General features: G+C 40.5%; 1 protein-coding gene across 1 annotated transcript; it reads right to left on the bottom strand.

Annotated features, from left to right (window-relative positions):
• Nucleotides 1–4,805: 4,805 nt before the first annotated feature.
• casp3a (caspase 3, apoptosis-related cysteine peptidase a) lies at nucleotides 4,806–11,513 on the bottom strand. The gene is made up of 6 exons (XM_030735330.1): nucleotides 11,304–11,513; nucleotides 10,855–10,994; nucleotides 7,384–7,512; nucleotides 7,004–7,179; nucleotides 6,763–6,871; nucleotides 4,806–6,665 (listed from the first exon to the last, which is right to left on the bottom strand). Exons 1-6 carry the CDS (start codon nucleotides 11,366–11,368, stop codon nucleotides 6,436–6,438), a joined length of 849 nt encoding a protein of 282 aa, XP_030591190.1. The 5' UTR covers nucleotides 11,369–11,513; the 3' UTR covers nucleotides 4,806–6,435.
• Between the last annotated feature and the right edge of the window lie 8,796 nt (nucleotides 11,514–20,309).

Raw genomic sequence — 20,309 nt, 5'->3', positions numbered from 1 at the left:
TATAGGCTATTACAAACCCAGTTCCAAAAAAGCAAGGATACTGTGTAAATAAAAACAGAATGCAAAGGTTTGCAAATCTCATAAAAACGTATTTTATTCACGGTAGAATATCAAAATCATATCAGATGTTTGAACAGAAAATGAACCATTTAAAGAAAAAAATGGCTGATTTTTTTCATTTGAGCAGCAACAGGTTTATAAAAGTTTGTACAGGACCATGTTTACCACTCTGTAGCATCCCCTCTTCTTTTAACAACAGTCTTAAACTAACATCTGGGAACTGAGGAGAGCAGCTGCTGGCCTTTTGGGAGAGGAATGTTGTCCCATTTTTGTCTGATAGAAAATTCTAGCTGCTCAGCAGGCCTGGGTCTACTTTGTTGTATTTTTCAGTTGGTGAAAGGTCTGGACTGCAGGCAGGCCAGTTCAGTTGTAATAGAGACAGTATGCAGTTTAGCAGTTTCTTGCTGAAATATGCAAGGCCTTCACTGAAAAAGACGTCATCTGGATGGGAGCATATATTGCTCTAAAACCTGTGTATACCTTTCAGCATTGATGGTGCCTTTTCCAGATGTACAAGCTGCCAATTCCATAGTCACTAATGCACCTCCATACCATCAGAGATGCAGTCTTTTGAACTGATAACAAGCTGGATGTTCCCTCTCCTCTTTAGTCCGCAGCATGCACTGTCCGTGTTTTCCAAAATAAATTTCAAATTTTGACTTGTTTCACCACCAAACAGATTTCCACTTTGCTCAGTCCAAATGAGGTTTGGCCCAAAGAAAAGAGCAACATTTCAGTGATTTCTGGAAGTGTTCCTGAGCCCATGCAGTGATCTCCATGTCAGAATCAATCCTGTTAATGCAGTGCCACCTGAGGGCCTGAAGATCACAGACATCAGTACTGATTTTCGGCCTTGCCCCATGTGCACAGAGATTTCTTCAGATTCCTGGAATCCTTTGATGACATTATGTGCTGTGGATGATGAGATACTCAAAGTCTTCACAATTTTAGATTGAGGAACATTATTCTGAAATTGTTCCACAATTTATAGATACAGTTCTTTGCAGATTGGTGAACCTCTGCCCTTCTTTACTTCTGAGATGCTCATTTGTATACTCAATCATGTTACTGACCTGTTCCCACTTAACCTAGTTAGTTACAAAATATCCCTCCAGCTTTTTCTTAAACTTACTCACTTACTTTCCAGCCTTTTATTACCCCCGTGACAACCATCAAATTCAAAATGAGCTAATATTTTTCCTAAAAATGATGCATTTTCTCAATTTAAACATTTGATTTGTTTTCTGTGTTCTATCATGAATAAAATATAGGTTTATGAGATTTGAAAATTATTGCATTCTGTTTTTATTTACATTTTACACAGCGTCCCAACTTTTCAGAATTGGGTTTGTATAACTCTATACAGAACACACAGACATTCACATAAAACATAAAAAAACAAAACAAACAAAAAAAACCAGATAAATCATACAGAAAAATATGTAAAACATAAACACCACTTACAAGCTCACATGGTCACCAGTGCCACATAAAACAGTATGCAGCAGAACATCATCAGCTTCCTCACTGCAGGTATAGGTACACTACATGGAAGTCATCACTTAACTAATTTGATGGCTTCATAAACAAAATAATTCCTGTTACACTTTTGTTTGCCTTAAAAATCTTAGTTTCTGTCACTTTTGTTGTCTTTGTGTTGACCAAGCTGACCACTGGGGAGAGCAGTTTTCTCCTCTATGTAGTGTTAGAAACACCACGATTATCGCGCAATTCAACAGCACCACAAAACACTCTATCGAAATCTACCATATATCATGCACTTTCTGAACATTTATCACTATTTGATAAACAAAAACACCCCTTTAAGCAAAAGGGGTAGACAGTTTTAGATGCAGCCCAACCTGGAAAATCACATTATATTACCAAAAGTATTTGCTCATCTGCCTTCACACACATATGAACTTGAGTGACATCCCATTCTTAATCCATAGGTTTTAATATGATGTCGGCCGACCCTTAGCAGCTATAACAGCTTCAACTCGTCTGGGAAGGCTTTCTACAAGGTTTAGGAATGTTTATGGGAATTTTTGGCCATTCTTCCAGAAGTGCATTTGTGAGGTCAGACACTGATGTTGGATGAGAAGGTCTTGCTCACAGTCTCTGCTCAAAGGTGTTCTGTCGGGTTGAGGTCAGGACTCTGCGCAGGCCAGTCAAGTTCTTCCAAACAAACTCTCTCATCCATGTCTTTATGGATCTGCTTTGTGTACTGGTGTGCAGTCATGTTGGAAGAGGAAGGGGCCATCCCCAAACTGTTCCCACAAAGTGGTAAACTGTCCAAAATGTTGAAGCATTAAGAGTTCCTAGGTGCCTCCTGCCTAGGTGCTTGGTTTTATACACCTGTGACCATGGGAGTGTTTGGAACACCTGAATTCAGTGATTTGGATGCGTGAGTGAATACTTTTGGCAATATAGTGTATGTGTGATTAGGTAATAGTGAGGAGCCAAACTATCCAAAATTTTTGAAATAAAAAAATTTGAGTAGAGTGACGCTGAGTATATGATTCAAAGAAGTAGTGTTCACAAAGTGGCTGGTTGGATAACAGCCTTCAGGAGGAGTGCCGAACAACAGCCAGCCTCAGGAAACACAGGCCATGCAGTTCAGTCCATCAGTTTTTGGACAAAGATGCAATTTTTGTAGCTTTGTCTCTGCACACCACCACAGTGGATTTTTTTTAACCAAACAATTAAGATTGAACTGAAGTGCAGACTTTCAGCTTTAATTCAGGGGCTTTAACCAAAAATCTGTTAATTGTTTAGGAATTAAAGCCTTTCTTTCTTTTTTTTTATACACAGTCCCCCATTTTTAGAGTCTAAAAATTAATTGGACAACTGTCGAGCAGTTTTATGGCCAGGTGAGGCCTGTTCTCTTTTGATTTTGTCACAAACTAAGCAGATAAAAGATGTGGAGTTGATTCAAAGTGTCGAATTTCTATTTAGTAGCTGTTTGCTGGAAATCTTAGTATGAGGTCCAACAAGATGCTGATTTGGGGGAAGCCATCACTAAGCTGAAAACCCAGAATAAACCAAGTCAACAATCCGGTTCATTCTTAAAAAAGAATGAATGTACTGGCCAGCTCAGCAAAACCAAAAGGCCTGAAAGACCACAGAACACAGCTAAAGAGGAAGAGTGTTGAATTATTCCCTTGGTTTAGAAAAAGTCCTATACAAGTCAGTCAACTGTCCATGCTTTTCAGTTAGTGAAGACAAAACTGAATGCAGAAAGACCCACAAACAAGCAGCAAGTGAAGGTGGCTGCAGTAAAGGCCTGTTAGAGCACCTCAAAGGAGAAAACTCATCATTTGGTGACGTCCATGAGTTCTAGACTTCAGTCACTGACTGCAAAGGATTTTTGTCTTAAAATCAAACTTTATATTTAATATAATTAGTCCGATTACTTTTGAGCATCTGAGTATGTATAAAAATGGCTGTGAAAGTGTGCACTTTTAATCATATCTTGATTGTTTAAAATTCACTGTGATTGTTTACAGAAGCAAAACTACAAAATACAGTGCTGTGAGAAAGCATTTGCCCACTTCCTGACTTCTTTGGGCATTTGCGATAACTGGTAATGAGTCTTTCTCATCGCTGTGAATGAATTTTGACTCTCTCCTCTTTGCAGAGTTCTTTTAATTCAGTCACATTTCAGGGTTTTCCAGCATGAATGGCCTGTTTAAGGTCATGCCAGAGCATCTCGAACTGATTTAAGTTCAGAATTTGATTAGACCACTCCAAAACCTTCTCTTTTTTTTGAGCCACTCAGCGGTGGACTTGCTGGTGTGTCTTGGATCATTGTCCTGCTGCATAACCCGAGCGCTCTTGAGCTTCAGGGCATGAACTGATAGCCGGACATTGTCCTTAAGTATTTTCTGGTAGAGAGCCGAAATCATGGTTCCATCAGTTACTGCAAGTCGTCCTGAAGCAGCAAAGCAGCCTCAGACCATCACACTACCACCACCCACATTTGACTGTTGGTGTGATGTTCTTTTTATGAAATGTTGTGTTAGTTTTATACCAGAAACAGAATGCAAACCTTCCAAAAAGTTCAACTTGTCTTCTCAGTCCACAGAATATTTTCCCATTGTGGATAACGGCTCTCACTGTGGTGCAGTGGAGTCCCAAAACCTTAGAAATGGCTTTGTGGGTGGAGGACAACTACTTTTTTACATCATACAATGCAGTGAATGCAATCGTGACAGCTAGAAATTATTACTTTTGGTTCAGTTATGTCACGTTTATACATGAGTGATTTCATGTACCAAGGTTAAGGTGAAGCATTTTAATCACTCTAATACTTAAAGGTTTGTTGAATGTTTAAGTATCGTCTCTTGTTTGTGGGAACAAGTTTAAGTAAAGTGCATTTCGCTGGCAATCAAACAATCCAAGACTGTTTTATCTCGCCCTGGGCCTCAAGTTCTGGTTGCCCAGTTCTTCTCACCTACAGGTAAATCTGGAGAAATCCTGCATATTTAAACTGAAGGCATCGTAAAAGCAGATCTTTTACCGTTATTTCAGGTTAGTTCTTGTGTGGGTTATAAAAAACTGGCAAGAGTTTGCCAAGAATGTGTCAGAATATGGGTTTGGTAATCTTTTGTGCTCTTAATATTCTTGTAATGTATGAGCCAAAATGAAGCAACACTATTCCACAGCACAGAATACAAAATGATCTTTATTATGTGTGAAACAAAGCACACCAACCTTACATCACAGCTGCTTACAAAATTGTGAATTACAAAAAAAAAAAAAAAAAAAAAAGTTCATTGCAAAATGTTGCACAATATGACTTAAAATCTGGATTTTCAAACATGCACCAATGAAATATTTTAACAGCATATGTGACAGATTAGGTTAGCCTGCTGTAGTTTTTTTTTTTGTTTGATTTGTGCAAAAAACTGTGCTTCATCTGATAGAAATCAGTCAATATTTATGGTAACACAACTTTAGCAAAAGTCCGCTGACGTGTGAATTACACAATTCGATTCTGATTGTTTAGAAAGTTGCATCACTGAAGTACAAAACTGAAGTTTGTTAACATAAATGGTTTTAGTTCATTTGAATTGATTGTTATTTAGATCATAAGTAACTCAAAAATCCTTCAGAGATTTCTTTAAGGCTGCAACCAAAAACCTTTTCCATCAATATTCAATAATTTTTAATAGCCCATCATTTGTGGAAAAGGGTATGTTTTTTTTATTTCATCTGAAGCCAAAGTGAACATATTCAAATGCCATGTTTTTTTCTGACCAACAGGTAAACCTGTGAGCTGCTAAGTTCACTCAGGAAAAAACGGAAATAGGCTGGGACTACATTTTGTGCCCAAACAAAATAAAAAAAATAAAATAAAATAAACAAGGAAGATTCAGTTCTCTTAATTAATCTAAACATATCCCAAACTAACTTACCTTTTTTTTTTTGCACTGGAGCTTCCTATGAATTTAATCCATCCAGTTAAAAAGTCATGAAAAGAGTCATGAAACTAAATTAAAAGCTGAGTTCAAGTAGGTCTAAGTTGTTAAATAAAATATGGCTCAAAAAATAGCATTGGGCAGGCCATCAGGTCTGTGTTCCCACCACTTTGAAGACATTCACAAGCAAGAGAAAGAAGAAAAAGCCTGAAAGACTAAATCTAACTCTGAGCTTTCTAACCCACATACCTTAAAACGGCTTAAAGGACGCTCTTGAACTTGCTACATATTAATATAGCCACCAGCTTCAGGTGGTGCTTTCATTCAGGCTTTACACAACTCACCAGGTACCAATCTAGTGAGTGAGGGATCCATCACTCACACAGTAATGGAGACATAACAAAAAATGTAAATAGAGACAAAAACAATTACAGACAGACTGTCATCTTGCTTAGACACTTGAGTTACAACAGACTGCTGATGTATGAAATATTTTTGCTGGTGGGCAATCAGCCCATCTATGGTTTCATGATTACACAAACATAAAAAGGTCAAACATCCTGTCAAACTGCTTCACAGCAAAGTTCCCTGAAATGTGTAGTGTAAACAGCAAAGAGGCGTCTCCGTGTGACACCCTGTGAACCTGGAAATACAAGCCGTTATTACTTGTAGATATCTGTGGTTATATTTTATGTTTTGTGAAAAAAAAACAACCTTCTTTTAGGTTAAAGAACGTGCTGCCGGGATAGAATTGAATGCCATGCATAAATAACTACTAGACAATGAATAAACTTAATAATGCCAAGGAGGTGAAGCATGACTGACATTTGCATCACATCTGCTCTCCAAGAAATATGAAAGTTAACAGAGATACTGAGTTACAAACTGTACACTAAAATAATTCAAACACTCCCAAAGCCCTTCTTCTAGTTTCCTGATGAGGCGAGTGACATCAAGGAGAAAAATACATCTCTTTGGTCAGCATTGACACAATGCAGGGGATTTGTTTCTTTGCATGAAAGCCTGGGGAATTGGAGACAGACTCAAACTCTACTGCCACCTTGTGGTTAACTCGTGCCATGATGTGCAGGAGCTCTATTTCTTTCCCATATTTGCTGATCATGTCACACAGTGATTGGATGAACCAGGACCCAGTCATAGTATTCCTCCATGAGTAGTAACCTGCACATACAGGAGTGATAGAATATGGGGTGTATTAAAAACAATACATTTTAAAAGGAAACATGCATGCGTGCAAAAAAAAGACCCTTATTTTAACCTGGGGCAGTGGAGAAGGCATAGAGGAAGTCTGCTTCCACAGGGATCTTAATGCCATCACTTCCACTGTCTGTTTCAATGCCTGGATCCAGATCTGTGCCTCTGCAAGCCTATTCAGTGTCCACACACACACACACAAACACACACACACACAAGCAATGTTTGCTTAGTAAAGCGAAGGTTAGGTTATAGCAGGTGGACCAAAAAAAAAGAACAAAACAAAAAACAAAACACTACAATACCTGGATGAAGAAGAGCTTGGGCTTTCCCACCAGTGATATGCAACGATCACCTCGAAAAAGTGAAGTCAGCTGTTTGAGCTCTACTGAGCCGTCCGTACCGAAGAACACACCCTCATCTCCATGACTCAACAGAACGCAGACAAAAGAGGCTGAGCTGCTGTGATCCTCCTTGGACACTGAAAAACAAAGATTATAAAAAAAAAAAAAAAAAAAAAAAAACAGATTTTTTATATTATACATACATACACACATACACACATACACATACATACATACACACACACACACACACATGTGGAAATGAGTAGACAATAGAAGGCTTACTTTTAATTTAGGGATACAAGTGGGAAAATGGATAGGAGTTTTAAAGTTATACTTGCCAGCAGTTAAAACCTGTTTCATCTGATCAACTGTCTGGTCATTGTAGATCTTCACTTTATAACCCAAGTTTGAAAAAACTTTCATGACGTTGGCTGCATCCACGTCAGTACCATTTCGCTGATTCATGCCTAAAAAAAAAAAAAAAAAAAAAAAAAAAACACAAAACCACAAGAATAATTCCAGTTACTTCAACACGATACAAACATCTGCAAAACAAACAACCTTTCTTCCTTCCTTGTGAGTATAGATGACTGTTTATATTAGTGGAGCACATTTTGATTTAGCATTTCACACACAAGTGACTACATGTAGCAGAGGCAGCACATGAGGTGGGCGGTATACTGCATCAGCTAAATAACACCAGATGGTACAGATGCTGTGGTAAACTTTAATGTATTCTCTTAAACAGGCTTGTAAGTGTTGTATAAAAGCACTTTATTGGTCTGTTTTATATTCTATTCTGTTGGTACAAGGGGTATTCTGTTTATTTGTCCCTCAGAGCCACTGTGGCAAGTCAGCATTAGCAGCATGTGCTGTTTTGTGTGCTAGATTCAAACAAAGCAGTAATCAGCTCCCGTGAATCTACCTGTGCCATTGGAATTTTGAACCGCACCTGCTCCTACTAATACACGATCCCCACCCGTCTTCAACCTGAGCAGGGATCTGATCAGCCAGAAAATAACAAAGACACCTACACAGGTGTAAAGAAGTTAATAAAGACTGCTTTACAGTCACATTGTCGGTTCATATTTGTCATGGGGCACCTGGACAAAAAAAAAAAGCCATTGTTATTGCTCAGGTAACGCCTGCTCATTTCCAACTCAGCAGTAAAAAACTAAACTAGGCGATACAGGATGAACCACTGCTATGCTTGCTTGATTCAAATGATGCATTTGCTTTTAGAACATTGTGGTACATGTTGAATAAGCAGTCATGTGTGTGTTTTAGTCCTGCTAGACAAGTTTTGAAAACACAAGTCTGACAGAACATTAAGACCATCACATGATGTTTGTAAAGAGAAGCAGTGTAGCCACGTAGAGGCTGACTGATACTGGAGGTTTCTGAGGGCACTTACTGACCTTTAGAGAGTTTTAAGAAATAAAATAAAATAAAATAAAATAAAATAAAATAAAATAAAATAAAATAAAATAAAATAAATCAGATATTGCTATTCCAGTCAATAAAACAAACATAAAATTATACTGACAAAAGAGATGATGAGCTCACATTTAACAAAAAAATATGAAAACAGGACAACACAGCCCACAACCACCAAGCCTGGAAGCCCTCTGATTACTCCAAACAGTAAACAGGCAAACAGGTGTTTAGGTGTGGTTGTGTGTGTGTGTGTGTGTGTGTGTGGGGGGGGGGGGGGGGGGGGGGGGGGGGGGGGGAGGGGGGGGGTGTATTGCAGCTCTGCCAGACAAACTGAACACTTTCTTAAATATGAAAACATACTGGCACAAAATAGGCTACATACACACACCAATACTAACATCTCCGATAGGCCACTATCAGTCAAACAATATGACTGATCAAGTCCTGAGACTTGGCCTCACAAAATGATTAAGAACTCCAAAAAAAAAAAAAAAAAAAAAAAATCTCTAATATATCTACAGTCTGAATATTCTCAAACATAACACTCCACAGCACGCATTAATCTTAAAGAGGAACTAATTAAACAGCGTACTCTCTTGCGGTGCATATCACTTTATAGATCACACCCATGTGATGCATATGTCTATAAGTCATGTGTCTGAACTTCCTGATGAGCCAGCTGACAGTACACTGACAGTACCACGCACCGGCAGCTCCTGAAACATTTCTTCATCAAATGCAAAAATTCTCTGCCACACATCTAACCAGAACATCTAATAAACTGGCACACATGCACAGATAAATAGGAATCCACAGCCTTAAGCTTAAACTTTCCACACCTAGAACCTTTCAAAGGTGTAGACTTGAGATGATTCACCTCATTTCTCTCCTACACTGAGAAGGAAACCATACTTTACTGCTGCCTTCACAAAAAGACAGCACGGACCATTACTGCATGGACTTCAAGTCACAATGTAGTGATACGGCACACTACCACAGGAGAGATTAGCATCAAAAGTAATCCCCAACACAAACACTTGTCATCAGACGGATGAAAGGGGAGCCTTTAGCCTTAAAACACACACAAACAATAAGGTGGCATCAACTCACATTTACAGGCCGTTCCACAAGCAATACCCAAGGAAGTCCCCTCCTCCAGCTTTCTCGCCCAAATGTCAAATCTATCTACTGAAACAAAGGGATGTATGGCCACAACAAACACTAGTGCAAGGATGACATGGGCACATTTGACTCCTAATGAAAGTTTTAACAACCTGAAATGAACCTGTTTCTTTAGTCTGGATCAACTTTCATATGTAAACAGCTAGCTCAGTGCACAACCCATACCTGCAAAGTCAGTATCTGTTTCTATTTTACTCAGCATGAAGAAAACAAAGGAAATACATTTTCTATTGCAATAATAGAGCAAAATGAAGAAAAAAAATGAAAACCAACTTCCTTCTTCGAGACAAACTACAGAACTCTTCATTACTGTTCGCCTCATTACCCTTTAAACGGACACACTTCTGGTTTAGTCCCTGTATCATCAGCCCACTTTAAGAAAACCAACAAACAGCTTTTGGGTATTGAGGAAAAAAGAAAACCCTGAGCTGAACAACAATGTGTCCCAAAAACAAAACTGAGTTTCAAATATCCTCAAACAGACCTCACATAGTACATGCATTTCTGTCCGGATCCATAAAATATCCTGCACTGAACTGGTTTTCACATAAACTGCAAAAGCCCTGAACTCCAGCAGCACAAATTGAGCAAATTCATCCCAACAGTTTAACTGCACCTTTAACATGTTTTCTGACATTCCTGTCAAATGTACATCCATGGTGTAGTGGTTTAGTGTCGCTCGCCTTGGTTTTATTCCAGCCAGAGACACAAATCCCTTCAGGGTTGTGTCAAGAAGGATACCTGGTGTAAAAACTCTGTCAAACCAAACATGTGGAGCTACCTGCTGTGGCTGAGACCAAGGAGCAGCCAAAAGCAGCGTTATGCCAAAATGTAGCCCAGCAGCTCCAACCTAAAGCAGGAAACGCATGCAGGGCAAGCTCCTTTACATGCATTGTACCTAAATTAAAGCTTTAATTTATTTACCCAACTCATCTTTATAGTTGCAGTGCCTTAATGTTTTAGTTAAATCATCACTTATTTCACCTCAAGTGAAATGGATACTCAGTTTGTGTAATACTTATTTAATGTCACACACATTCAGTGTTACAGACTTGCTATATAGAGACTGTGTAACTTCTGACTCTGTGCCTGAAACTGAATCAGGAAGATCATTTTTAGATCTTATTTGCCGCTGTTTCGTTTTGAATTTACAGTTCAGGAAATAAACGCCCTGCACATCAAATGATCACCTGTTCTCCTGTCAAAGTTCTTGTTGTTGATGATGATACACTGGCCAATTCTGGGGAAACTCAGGCGGTATCTGAAGCTGTGCGCCTGGGGCTTGGCATCCACGTCCATGGGGACAGCGGCCGACGAAGACCCCGCTGATCTGATGGACACCAATGCAAAATTTAGTGTAGAAATGTAACGTATGATTGGAAGCATGCAGAAAGTAATGCAGGACAGAGAAACGCCGTTGTAAATAAACGAGGAAGTAGCACAGGCCCGCTATACCACATGACCACAGAGCTCAATGTTAAAACAGTTTGCAGAGTAGCAGGGCTCATAAAGAGCGGCCGTAGTATTTGACGTTAAGGAAGACAAACGGTTTCCTCATTACCGTGAACCTCGAACAGGATATGAAAACAATACACCGCAACACATAAAGGTTGCTCACTAGTTAAATTCAGTGACTCACTGTTGTCCGTCGCCTGCCTTTGCGTCTGTAGAGTCCACTCCAGGTCCACGTCCGTTTTCCGACATATTTTAGAGACACGTAATTAAACGCTAACTAAACAATAAAATTACGCTGCCCGTGTGATAAACAGCAGGCCCTGCAAATGTCCAGGCGTGTTCTAATAGCGGATGTTGCGTTATCTGCCGCTGCGACTCCTGAAGGTCTTCCACGGGGTAGTAAACAAAGAAGTGATGTCATGCACAAATGCGCTCGTTTTATACACGGGGGCGTGCCGACAGGAGAAAGGGTCACAAAGCGCAAATGCGCAGGGGAAAAACATGCGGGAAACACCTGCTCCAGATCCAAACGCTAAAGCCAACAATCGATTACACGGCGTTTCATCGTATTCACAATAACAATTCATTTCATGTTATGAAATTTTATATTTATTTTCACACAACTCCAATGTAATACACTCACCGGCCAATTTGATAGGTACACCCATTCAACTGCTATTTAACACAAATATCTAATCAGCCAACCAGGGGGTAGAAACTCAGTGCATTTAGGCATGCAGACATGGTCAAGACGGCTTGCTGAAGTTCAAACAGTATCAGAATGAGGAGGAAAGGTGATTTAAGTGATTTTGAATGTGGCGTGGTCGTTGGTGTCAGACGGGCTGGTCTGAGTATTTCAGAAACGGTCGATCTGCTGGGATTTCCCCACACAACCATCTCTAAGGTCTACCGATAATGGTCCCCAAAAGAGAAACTATCCAGTGAGCAGCAGTTCTCTGTGGTAAAATGCCCTGTTTATGCTGGAGGTGAATGACTGCTTCGAGTTGATAGTGAAAAGTAAGTCAAATGACCACTTGTTACAACTAATGTAAGCAGAAGAGCATCTTTGGACACACAGGGCAGCAGAAGACCAGGTCAGGTGCCACTCCTGACGGATAAGAACAAGAAAAATGTTGCAGTTCACACAAATTCACCAAAACTTAACAACAGAAGATTGTTGCATGGTGTGATGAGTTGAGATTTCTCCTGCGACATTTGGATGATAAGATTAAAACATGGTGTAAACTACAAATGCATGGATGCATCCTGCCTTGTATCAAAGGTTCAGGCTGACGGTGGTGGTATCAGTGGCGGTTTCTGATATGGGCGACATGGGCAGCCGCCCAGGGCGGCATTTCATCTAGGGCGGCATGACCGCCCCCCTTCCCCCAACGCATTGCGATCGCCGCAGCAGCGCCTACCGCACTGCTCCACTTGTGGGGTAATGGGCGCCCTCTGCCTGCTGTGTATTGCATGTAGCTTTCTGCAATGGTCAGACAGGTTGTAACAGAAGGAAAGGGGCAGGCGGGGGATTCTCTGTCTCGCTGTCACTGCTTCACTAGATCGTCACACACACACAGTGCTGCCCCGCCCCCTTCTCCTCTCAGCCTGGGGTGCGAGTCAAGTGAAGCAGTGATGGCGTGAGAGTGAGACAGTCAGCCGGGTTCATTCATTCATGCCTGTACAGTTTTGGCCTGGTTACAGCCAACAGTAACTGCTGAATTATAAATAAAGGCAACTCACCCAAAGCTCTGTATATTTACCTCCGCCAAGGAGGTTATGTTTTCGGTTGCGTTGTTTGTTTGTCTGTTTGTCTGTCTGTTTGTCAGCAGAATTACTCCAAAAGTTATGAACGGATGTCACTGAAATTTTGTGGAGCGGTTGGAAATGACAAGAGGAAGAAGTGATTAAATTTTGGTGGCGATCCAAATCACGATATGGATCCAGGAATTTTTTTAAGGATTCTTCAGTATTGCGGGATACAGGCAGAGCCTTCCCCTTTAAGAGACACCACCCACTTTTCTCTGCCCCGTGTGTGTGTATGCGGGCTAGCGTGGGAGACGAGCGCGAGGGAAAAAGTGTGTTCGGTGGCGGTGGAAAAAGGAATAAAAGTTCTGTTGCTAAAATTCTTCGACTTGCTGCATTTCTCCGCCTTGCTAAAGGTGACCCACATGGATGAGCAAGTTAGTTACCAGCCACGAGCCAAGCGAAGTAGAGACCAGAGGTCTCCCTACTACGGTTAGGAGCCGCGATCTGGTCGAGGTAACACACTATTGCGGGATAGGGGGTTATTGTTGTCTGGGAAAGATGAAAGATTATTTCAAAGTATTTAGATACACATATTACAGCGTCAGTGACCCTATGGCCTTGGCGGAGGTTTGCGCTCTCTGAGTGCTTCTAGTTAAATATATATCACACCTGGTGCTATTAACATGAGTTTCAATGGAGGTTTTGTTGTGTTGGGCTGGCAACTGTCAGTCAAATCTGACAACCCTGTGGATGGGCGGTGGTTATAACCTATTCAGCTTCAGTGCAAATTACGGCAGATGGAAAGGAAAAGGTCAAAGCCATCAGGTGTGCAGTTTAGGAAAAAGAGAAAAGAACAACAGGAGAAATAAGCAAAGATGAAGGTAAGCAGAAGCTGTGTAATATTTCAGTTTCTTCCATGTTTTTTCAAATAAAATTTAAAAGAAATTCTGAGTGTGCCTGTGATGGTGGGGAGACCTTCTGTTAAAACCTGTCTGTCAGACCATGGCAGAAAGCTACATGCACCACACAGCAGGTGCTCATTACCCCCCAAGTGGAGTAGTGCGGTAGGCGCTGCTGCGCGATTGCTATGGGGGGTTGGGGTGGGGGTGGGAGGGCGCCGGCAGGGATGCTCGCCCAGGGCGCCAAACAGGCTAGGACCGCCACTGGGTGGTATAATGGTGTGTGGGTATATTTCAAATGCCACAGCCCACCTGAGTATTACTGCTGACCACATCCATCCCTTTGTGACCACAGTGCAGAGCCGGCCCAAGCCTTGAAGGGGCCCTAAGCAAGATTATTTTTGGGGCCCCCTTCATACCATTTCATTGTCCCCTGAACTTAATCGTTATTAATGCTGGAGGGTTAAAGTTGATTATTAATTTTTTTAGGATGTATTACTGTTTCAGCCTTTTCAATTCAATTTTTCAATTTAATTCCATTTTATTTATACAGTGCCAACTCACAACAAACAGTCACCTCAAAGCACTTTATACTGTAAGGTAAAGACCCTACAATAATTACAGAAAAAAACCCAACAGTCATCCTAATCTTAAAAATAGAGAGGATGTCTGTCTTCTGAATCCAAGCTGGGAGCTGGTTCCACAGAAGAGGGGCCTGAAAGCTGAAGGCTTTGCCTCCCATTCTACTCTTAAGTATCCTAGGAACCACAAGTAAGCCAGCAGTCTGAGAGCAAAGAGCTCTATTTAGGTTATACGGTACTATGAACCAATGAAGAGAAGCCAATATGTGAGAAATATGCTCTCTCTTTCTAGTGCCTGTCAGTACTCTAGCTGCAGCATTTAGGATCAGCTGAAGGCTTTTCAGGGAGCTTTTAGGACAGCCTGATAATAACAAAAATCACACTAGTAATCCGCCGCTAAACTGTCACGTATAAGGCTTTTATAAAGGGGGTGTTGGGCCACCCTTATTATACTACTTGTGGTGGTTAGCACTACTGCCTCACAGCTAGAATGGCATCTAGAAGGTCTGGGTTTGATTCCACCTTGGCCTGGGCCTCTCTGTGTGGAGTTTGCATGTTCTCCTTGTATCTCCGTGGGTTTCCTCCGGGTACTCCAGTTTCCTCCCACAGTCCGAATGCAGTTACTGGGGTTAGGTTAACTGGTCACTCTAAATTGCCCATAGGTGTGAATGTGACTGTGAATAGTTGTCTGTCTCTATGTGTTGGTCTTGTGACAGGCTGGCGACCTGTACAGGGTGTACCCTGTCTCTCCCCCTGTGTCAGCTGGGATAGGCTCCTTTTTTTTGGGGGGGGGGGCTTGAGAAGTGTTCTGCACATTTTGCCACAATCTACAACAAGACACTTGCTTCTATCTGTATCTCTATCGTACTCAAAGAAATCCCACATGGGGCTCTGCTGCTGTCTCCCAACTTTTAATGCTGCCATTATTTTGGTGACCAGCGCAGTGAGCAGACACACACACGCACACAAACACAAGTACACACACAGTCAGGTGCCGGATGGCTCTCCCAGCTAAAACTGCTACGGCAGAAAAAAAGTGATTTCATATCAATCCACAAGGCTTTTAAATAAACAGACAAACACAAAAACGACGGTCATTCTATCTCTCATTTCAGTTAGTTATTGTTTTTTTTTTCCTTTTAATTACCCTTTTGTTTTGCTTTTTTTAAAAAACTTTATTCAGTTATCAAAAATGTTTTCAATTTGGTTTTTGCTAACAGTAATAATCTTGTCCTGAACACCTTACATTCACTCCAGTGTTAATTTTTCTCTTCTTTTTAGGGCAAAAGCCAAAACTGAGGCACTTTTTAAACCCCCATTTCTCTCTCAATGTTTGTGGTATAGACATAAAAAACATACATCCTGCTTTAGTAACATCTCTTTGTCTTCATAGTGTAAAACGCTTTTCACCAGGACCTACAGTTTTTGTGTGATAACCTGTTGTTTATGGGTAGGTCAGCAGGATTTCCTTCTGTGTCACTCTTTTTGAAGCAGCTTATTTCTGATTGGTGAATTCTCATTCAGACACACGATCAGTAGGTGACCCGCTCTATCTCCTGAGCTACAGCCACCCCACTCATCCTTGTTTTCACTGGAGGACAAATACTATGTTTATTGAGCCTTAGGAATTTTTAATTAGTGAGCTGCCACATCAGTGTTTCCCTACTCACTGCTAACCACTGAAGATGGATGGATGGATGGATGGATGGATGGATGTGCACTTGTTTAATTTCAGCTAATTCTGTTTGATTGTATTTAGAGTTGTATTTTCTCTCTTCTGCTCTTTGTATGACCATATGAAGAGCAGAGTCCAAACAGCAGAGAAGAGACTACATAAAGACAACATTGCTTGAGCTGACTGCAACTTGTTAACTGTAATTGCTTTAAACTCTTCCCAACAAATCACTGTAAAACCAAAGATGGACAAATGTCAGAGGAACCACAGCCTGTGTGCACACTTTGCACACATTTCGATCCCTGTCCACTTGGATTCTCTGTTTTTCCAGTGCAGATTTTTACTGCGCCTTTTTCACTCTCCCTCAGATGGACACTACAGAGTTGAATTCAGAGCGCAGCACAGCCCAAAAAAGCTCCAGTTGCTCACCAGCAACTGGAGCGTCAAAACAAGGAGCTCTGTGGGCCAAAATAACACAGCTGGAAGAACAGCTCATCCGGCCAATCGTGTTAAGAAATGTTGGCTGAGAAGGCCTGGCTCACAGTTTTTGCTCATATTCATGCCAAAGGCGCTCTATTGGCTTTTTTCGTTATATATATTGTTTTGTTTTGTTCACTGGTGTGCAGTCATGTTGGAACAGGAAGGGGCCATCCCCAAATTGTCCCCACAAAATTGAGAGCCTGAAATTGTCTAAAATGTCTTGGTATGCTGAAGCATTACGAGTTCCTTTCACTGGAACTAAGTGATTCATCATTCCAGAGAACACGTCTCCACTGCTCTAGAGTCCAGCAGCGGTGTGCTTTGCACCACTGCATCCAACACTCTGCATTGTGCTTGGTGATCTAAGGCTTGGATGAAGCTGCTCGGCCATGGAAACCCGTTCCATGAAGCTCTCTGTGTGCTGTTCTTGAGATAATCTAAAGGTCACATGAAGTTTGGAGGTCTGTAGTGATTGACTGCACTAGTCTGGTGACCTCTGCACACTATGCCCCTCAGTATCCACTGACCCCACTCTGTCATTTCATGTGGCCAACCACCGTGAGACACTGTCATTCCCAATCACTGTAGAATATTTAGTAGTGAGGAAATTTAACGACTGGACTTGTTGCTCGGTACTGTATCACGCTGGAATTGACTGAGCTCCTGAGAGCGACCCATTCTTTCTCAAATGTTTGCAGGAGCAGTCTGCATGCCTAGGTGCTTGGTTTATACACCTGTGGCGACGGAAGTGATGGGAACACCTGAATTCAGTGATTAAGATGGATGACTGAATACTTTGGGCAATATAGTGTAGGTTCACTTAAAGATTGGAAGACCCTTTTCCCGCACTTCTACCACAGAGAGATTTCACCTCTCAACATTTTACATGATGTCATAAAAAGTCCAGAGATCAAAATGATTGAATATTTCAGACTGTTGGGAACCACTTAACTAAACTAAACTACATAACTGTGCATAAAGTGGTTGCAGTTTATCCACTTGAACCAACAATGTTATGCAACCACATAGCATTGATTAGTTTTTTTTTTTTTCTTTTTTTAGCTTTTCAAACTGGTTAAGTTCTTTAAGCAAATCAAGTTTGAGCTATTTTAAGCATTTTTAGGCATTTCAGCTCCAATCTTTGAGCGTTCAGCATTCACATGGCATTTTCTGCAGGAATTTTTTTTTTTCTAGTGACTTTGTGAATTTCTTCACAAATAAAATTTGAACCATTAGAGAAAAAATGATTCATAACCATCTCAACCACTCATCTTCTTGTTTGGCTGCTTTCAGCACTGCTGGTATTTATTGAAACTCTCTCTCCAATTGATCTTTCTGAGTTAACTTCAATAGTTACTTCCTCCAAACCATCAACATGTCTATTGGCTATGTACCACAGGCTTTTAAGGTGGCATTAATTAAAGCATCACTTAAAAAGTCATGACTTGACCCAGCTGTGTTAGCTAATTATAGGCCAATCTTCAACCTTCCTTTTCTCTCACAAATCCTTGAAAGTGATCAGCAGCAGAGGAAAGGTTTGTTTGAAGAGTTTCAGTCAGGTTTCAGAATTGATCACAGTACAGAAACAGCATTAGTGAAGGTTACAGATGATCTTCTCGTGGCCTCTGACAGTGAGTAAACAGCACTGCCCCTCGAAGAAGCAGCTGCTGCAAATAATTCAGCTGTTTCACCCAAACAGGAAATGCAACGCTAATCACAGGACATAAAAGAACAAGGCAGGACAAGAAATTTTGTTTTGTTTGCTCAATTGCTTTATTAATTTTGAATTTAAAATCTTATACATCTAATTTCTTAGTCTTTGTTTGTTGATTGCTGTCCAATTCAATTTTACTTATTTAGCACCAAATCACATCAAGAATTATGCATTATTGATGTGAATATTATTGTTTTGACTGCTGGTTGGTTGGTTTTCTGTGTAATATATATATATATATATATATATATATATATATATATATATATATATATATATATATATATATATATATATATATACATACATACATACATATATATATATATATATATATATATATATATATATATATAAGTATTCTATGGAGTATTCTATCGATATTAAAAAAGAAAAACTGAAATATCACGTGGTCAGAAGTATTCAGACCCTTTGCTGTGACACTCATATTTAACTCACACGCTGTCCATTTCTTCTGATCCTCCTTGAGATGGTTCTACTCCTTCACTGGAGTCCAGCTATGTTTAATTAAACTGATTGGACTTGATCAGGAAAGGCACACACCTGTCTATATAAGACCTCACAGATCACAGTGCATGTCAGAGCAAATGAGAATCATGAGGATGAAGGAACAGCCCAAGGAGCTCAGAGACAGAATTGTGGCAAGGCACAGATCTGGCCAAGTTTACAACAGAATTTCTGCAAAACTCAAGGTTCCTAAGAGCACAGTGGCCTCCATAATCCTTAAATGGAAGAAGTTTGGAACGACTAGAACTCTTCCTAGACCTGACTGTCCAGCCAAACTGAACAATTGTGGGAGAAGACGCTTGGTGAGACAGGTAAAGAAGAACCCAAAGATGGTATGTGTGGAGAAAACCAGGCACTGCTCATCACCTGCCCAATACAATCCCAACAATGAAACACGGTGGTGGCAGCATCATTCTATGGGGGTGTTTTTCAGCTGCAGGGATAGGATGACTGGTTGCAATTGAAGGAAAGATGAATGTGGGCCAAGTACAGAGATATCCTGGAAGAAAACCTCTTCCAGAGTGCTCAGGACCTCAGACTGGGCTGAAGGTTCACCTTCCAACAAGACAATGACCCTAAGCACACAGCTAAAATAACAAAGGAGTGGCTTCGGAAAAACTGGCCCAGCCAGAACCCTGACCTAAACCCAATTGAGCATCTCTGAAGAGACCTGAAAATGGCTGTCCACCAACGTTCACCATCCAACCTGACGGAACTGGAGAGGATCTGCAAGGAAGAATGGCAGAGGATCCCCAAATCCAGCTGTGGAAAACTTGCTGCATCATTCCCAAGAAGAAGAAGAAGAAGAAACAGCCTTTATTGTCCCACAGAGGGGAAATTTGGGTGTAACAGCAGCCGCAGTTATTATAAATATAAATAAAGATATAATAATTTACACTATTAAGAAAAGAATATATATAAAATCAACAAACAAGATTAACCTTAATACTACTAATAATAACACTATATACAATGTACATGAAGACTCATGACTGTACTAGCTCAAAAGGGTGGCTGTAGCTCAGTAGGTAGAGCAGGTCACCTACTGATCAGAAGGTCAGTGGTTCGATTCCTGGCTACTCCAGGCTACATGCCAATGTATCCTTGGGCAAGATACTTAACCCCAAGTTGCTCTCCGACCGTCCCGTCGGAGTGTGAATGTGTGTGAATGATAGTTAATTAAAAAAAAGCACTTAGCTTAGTAAATATGGAAGTGCTTGTATGAATGGGAGTGCATGGGTGAATGTAAACATGTTGTAATAGCGCTTTGAGTGCTCATACTGAGTAGAAAAGCGCTATATAAGAGCTAGTCCATTTACCATTTACCATTCAACTCAGTACTGAGCAAAGGGTCTGAATACTTAAGAACATGTGATATTTCAGTTTTTCTTTTTTAATAAATCTGCAAAAATTTCTACATTTGTTTTTTTTCTGTCAAGATGGTCACTGAGTGTACATTAATGAGAAATAAAATGAACTTTTTTGATTTTAGCAAATGACTGCAATGAAACAGAGTGAAAAATTTAATACTTTCCATACCCACTGTGTGTATATATATATGTGT

This window comes from Archocentrus centrarchus, chromosome 1 (genome assembly GCF_007364275.1).
Source record: "Archocentrus centrarchus isolate MPI-CPG fArcCen1 chromosome 1, fArcCen1, whole genome shotgun sequence".
NCBI lineage: Eukaryota > Metazoa > Chordata > Actinopteri > Cichliformes > Cichlidae > Archocentrus > Archocentrus centrarchus.
Note: the sequence above shows the minus strand (reverse complement) of the source record. Positions and strands in the feature narration are given on the sequence as shown.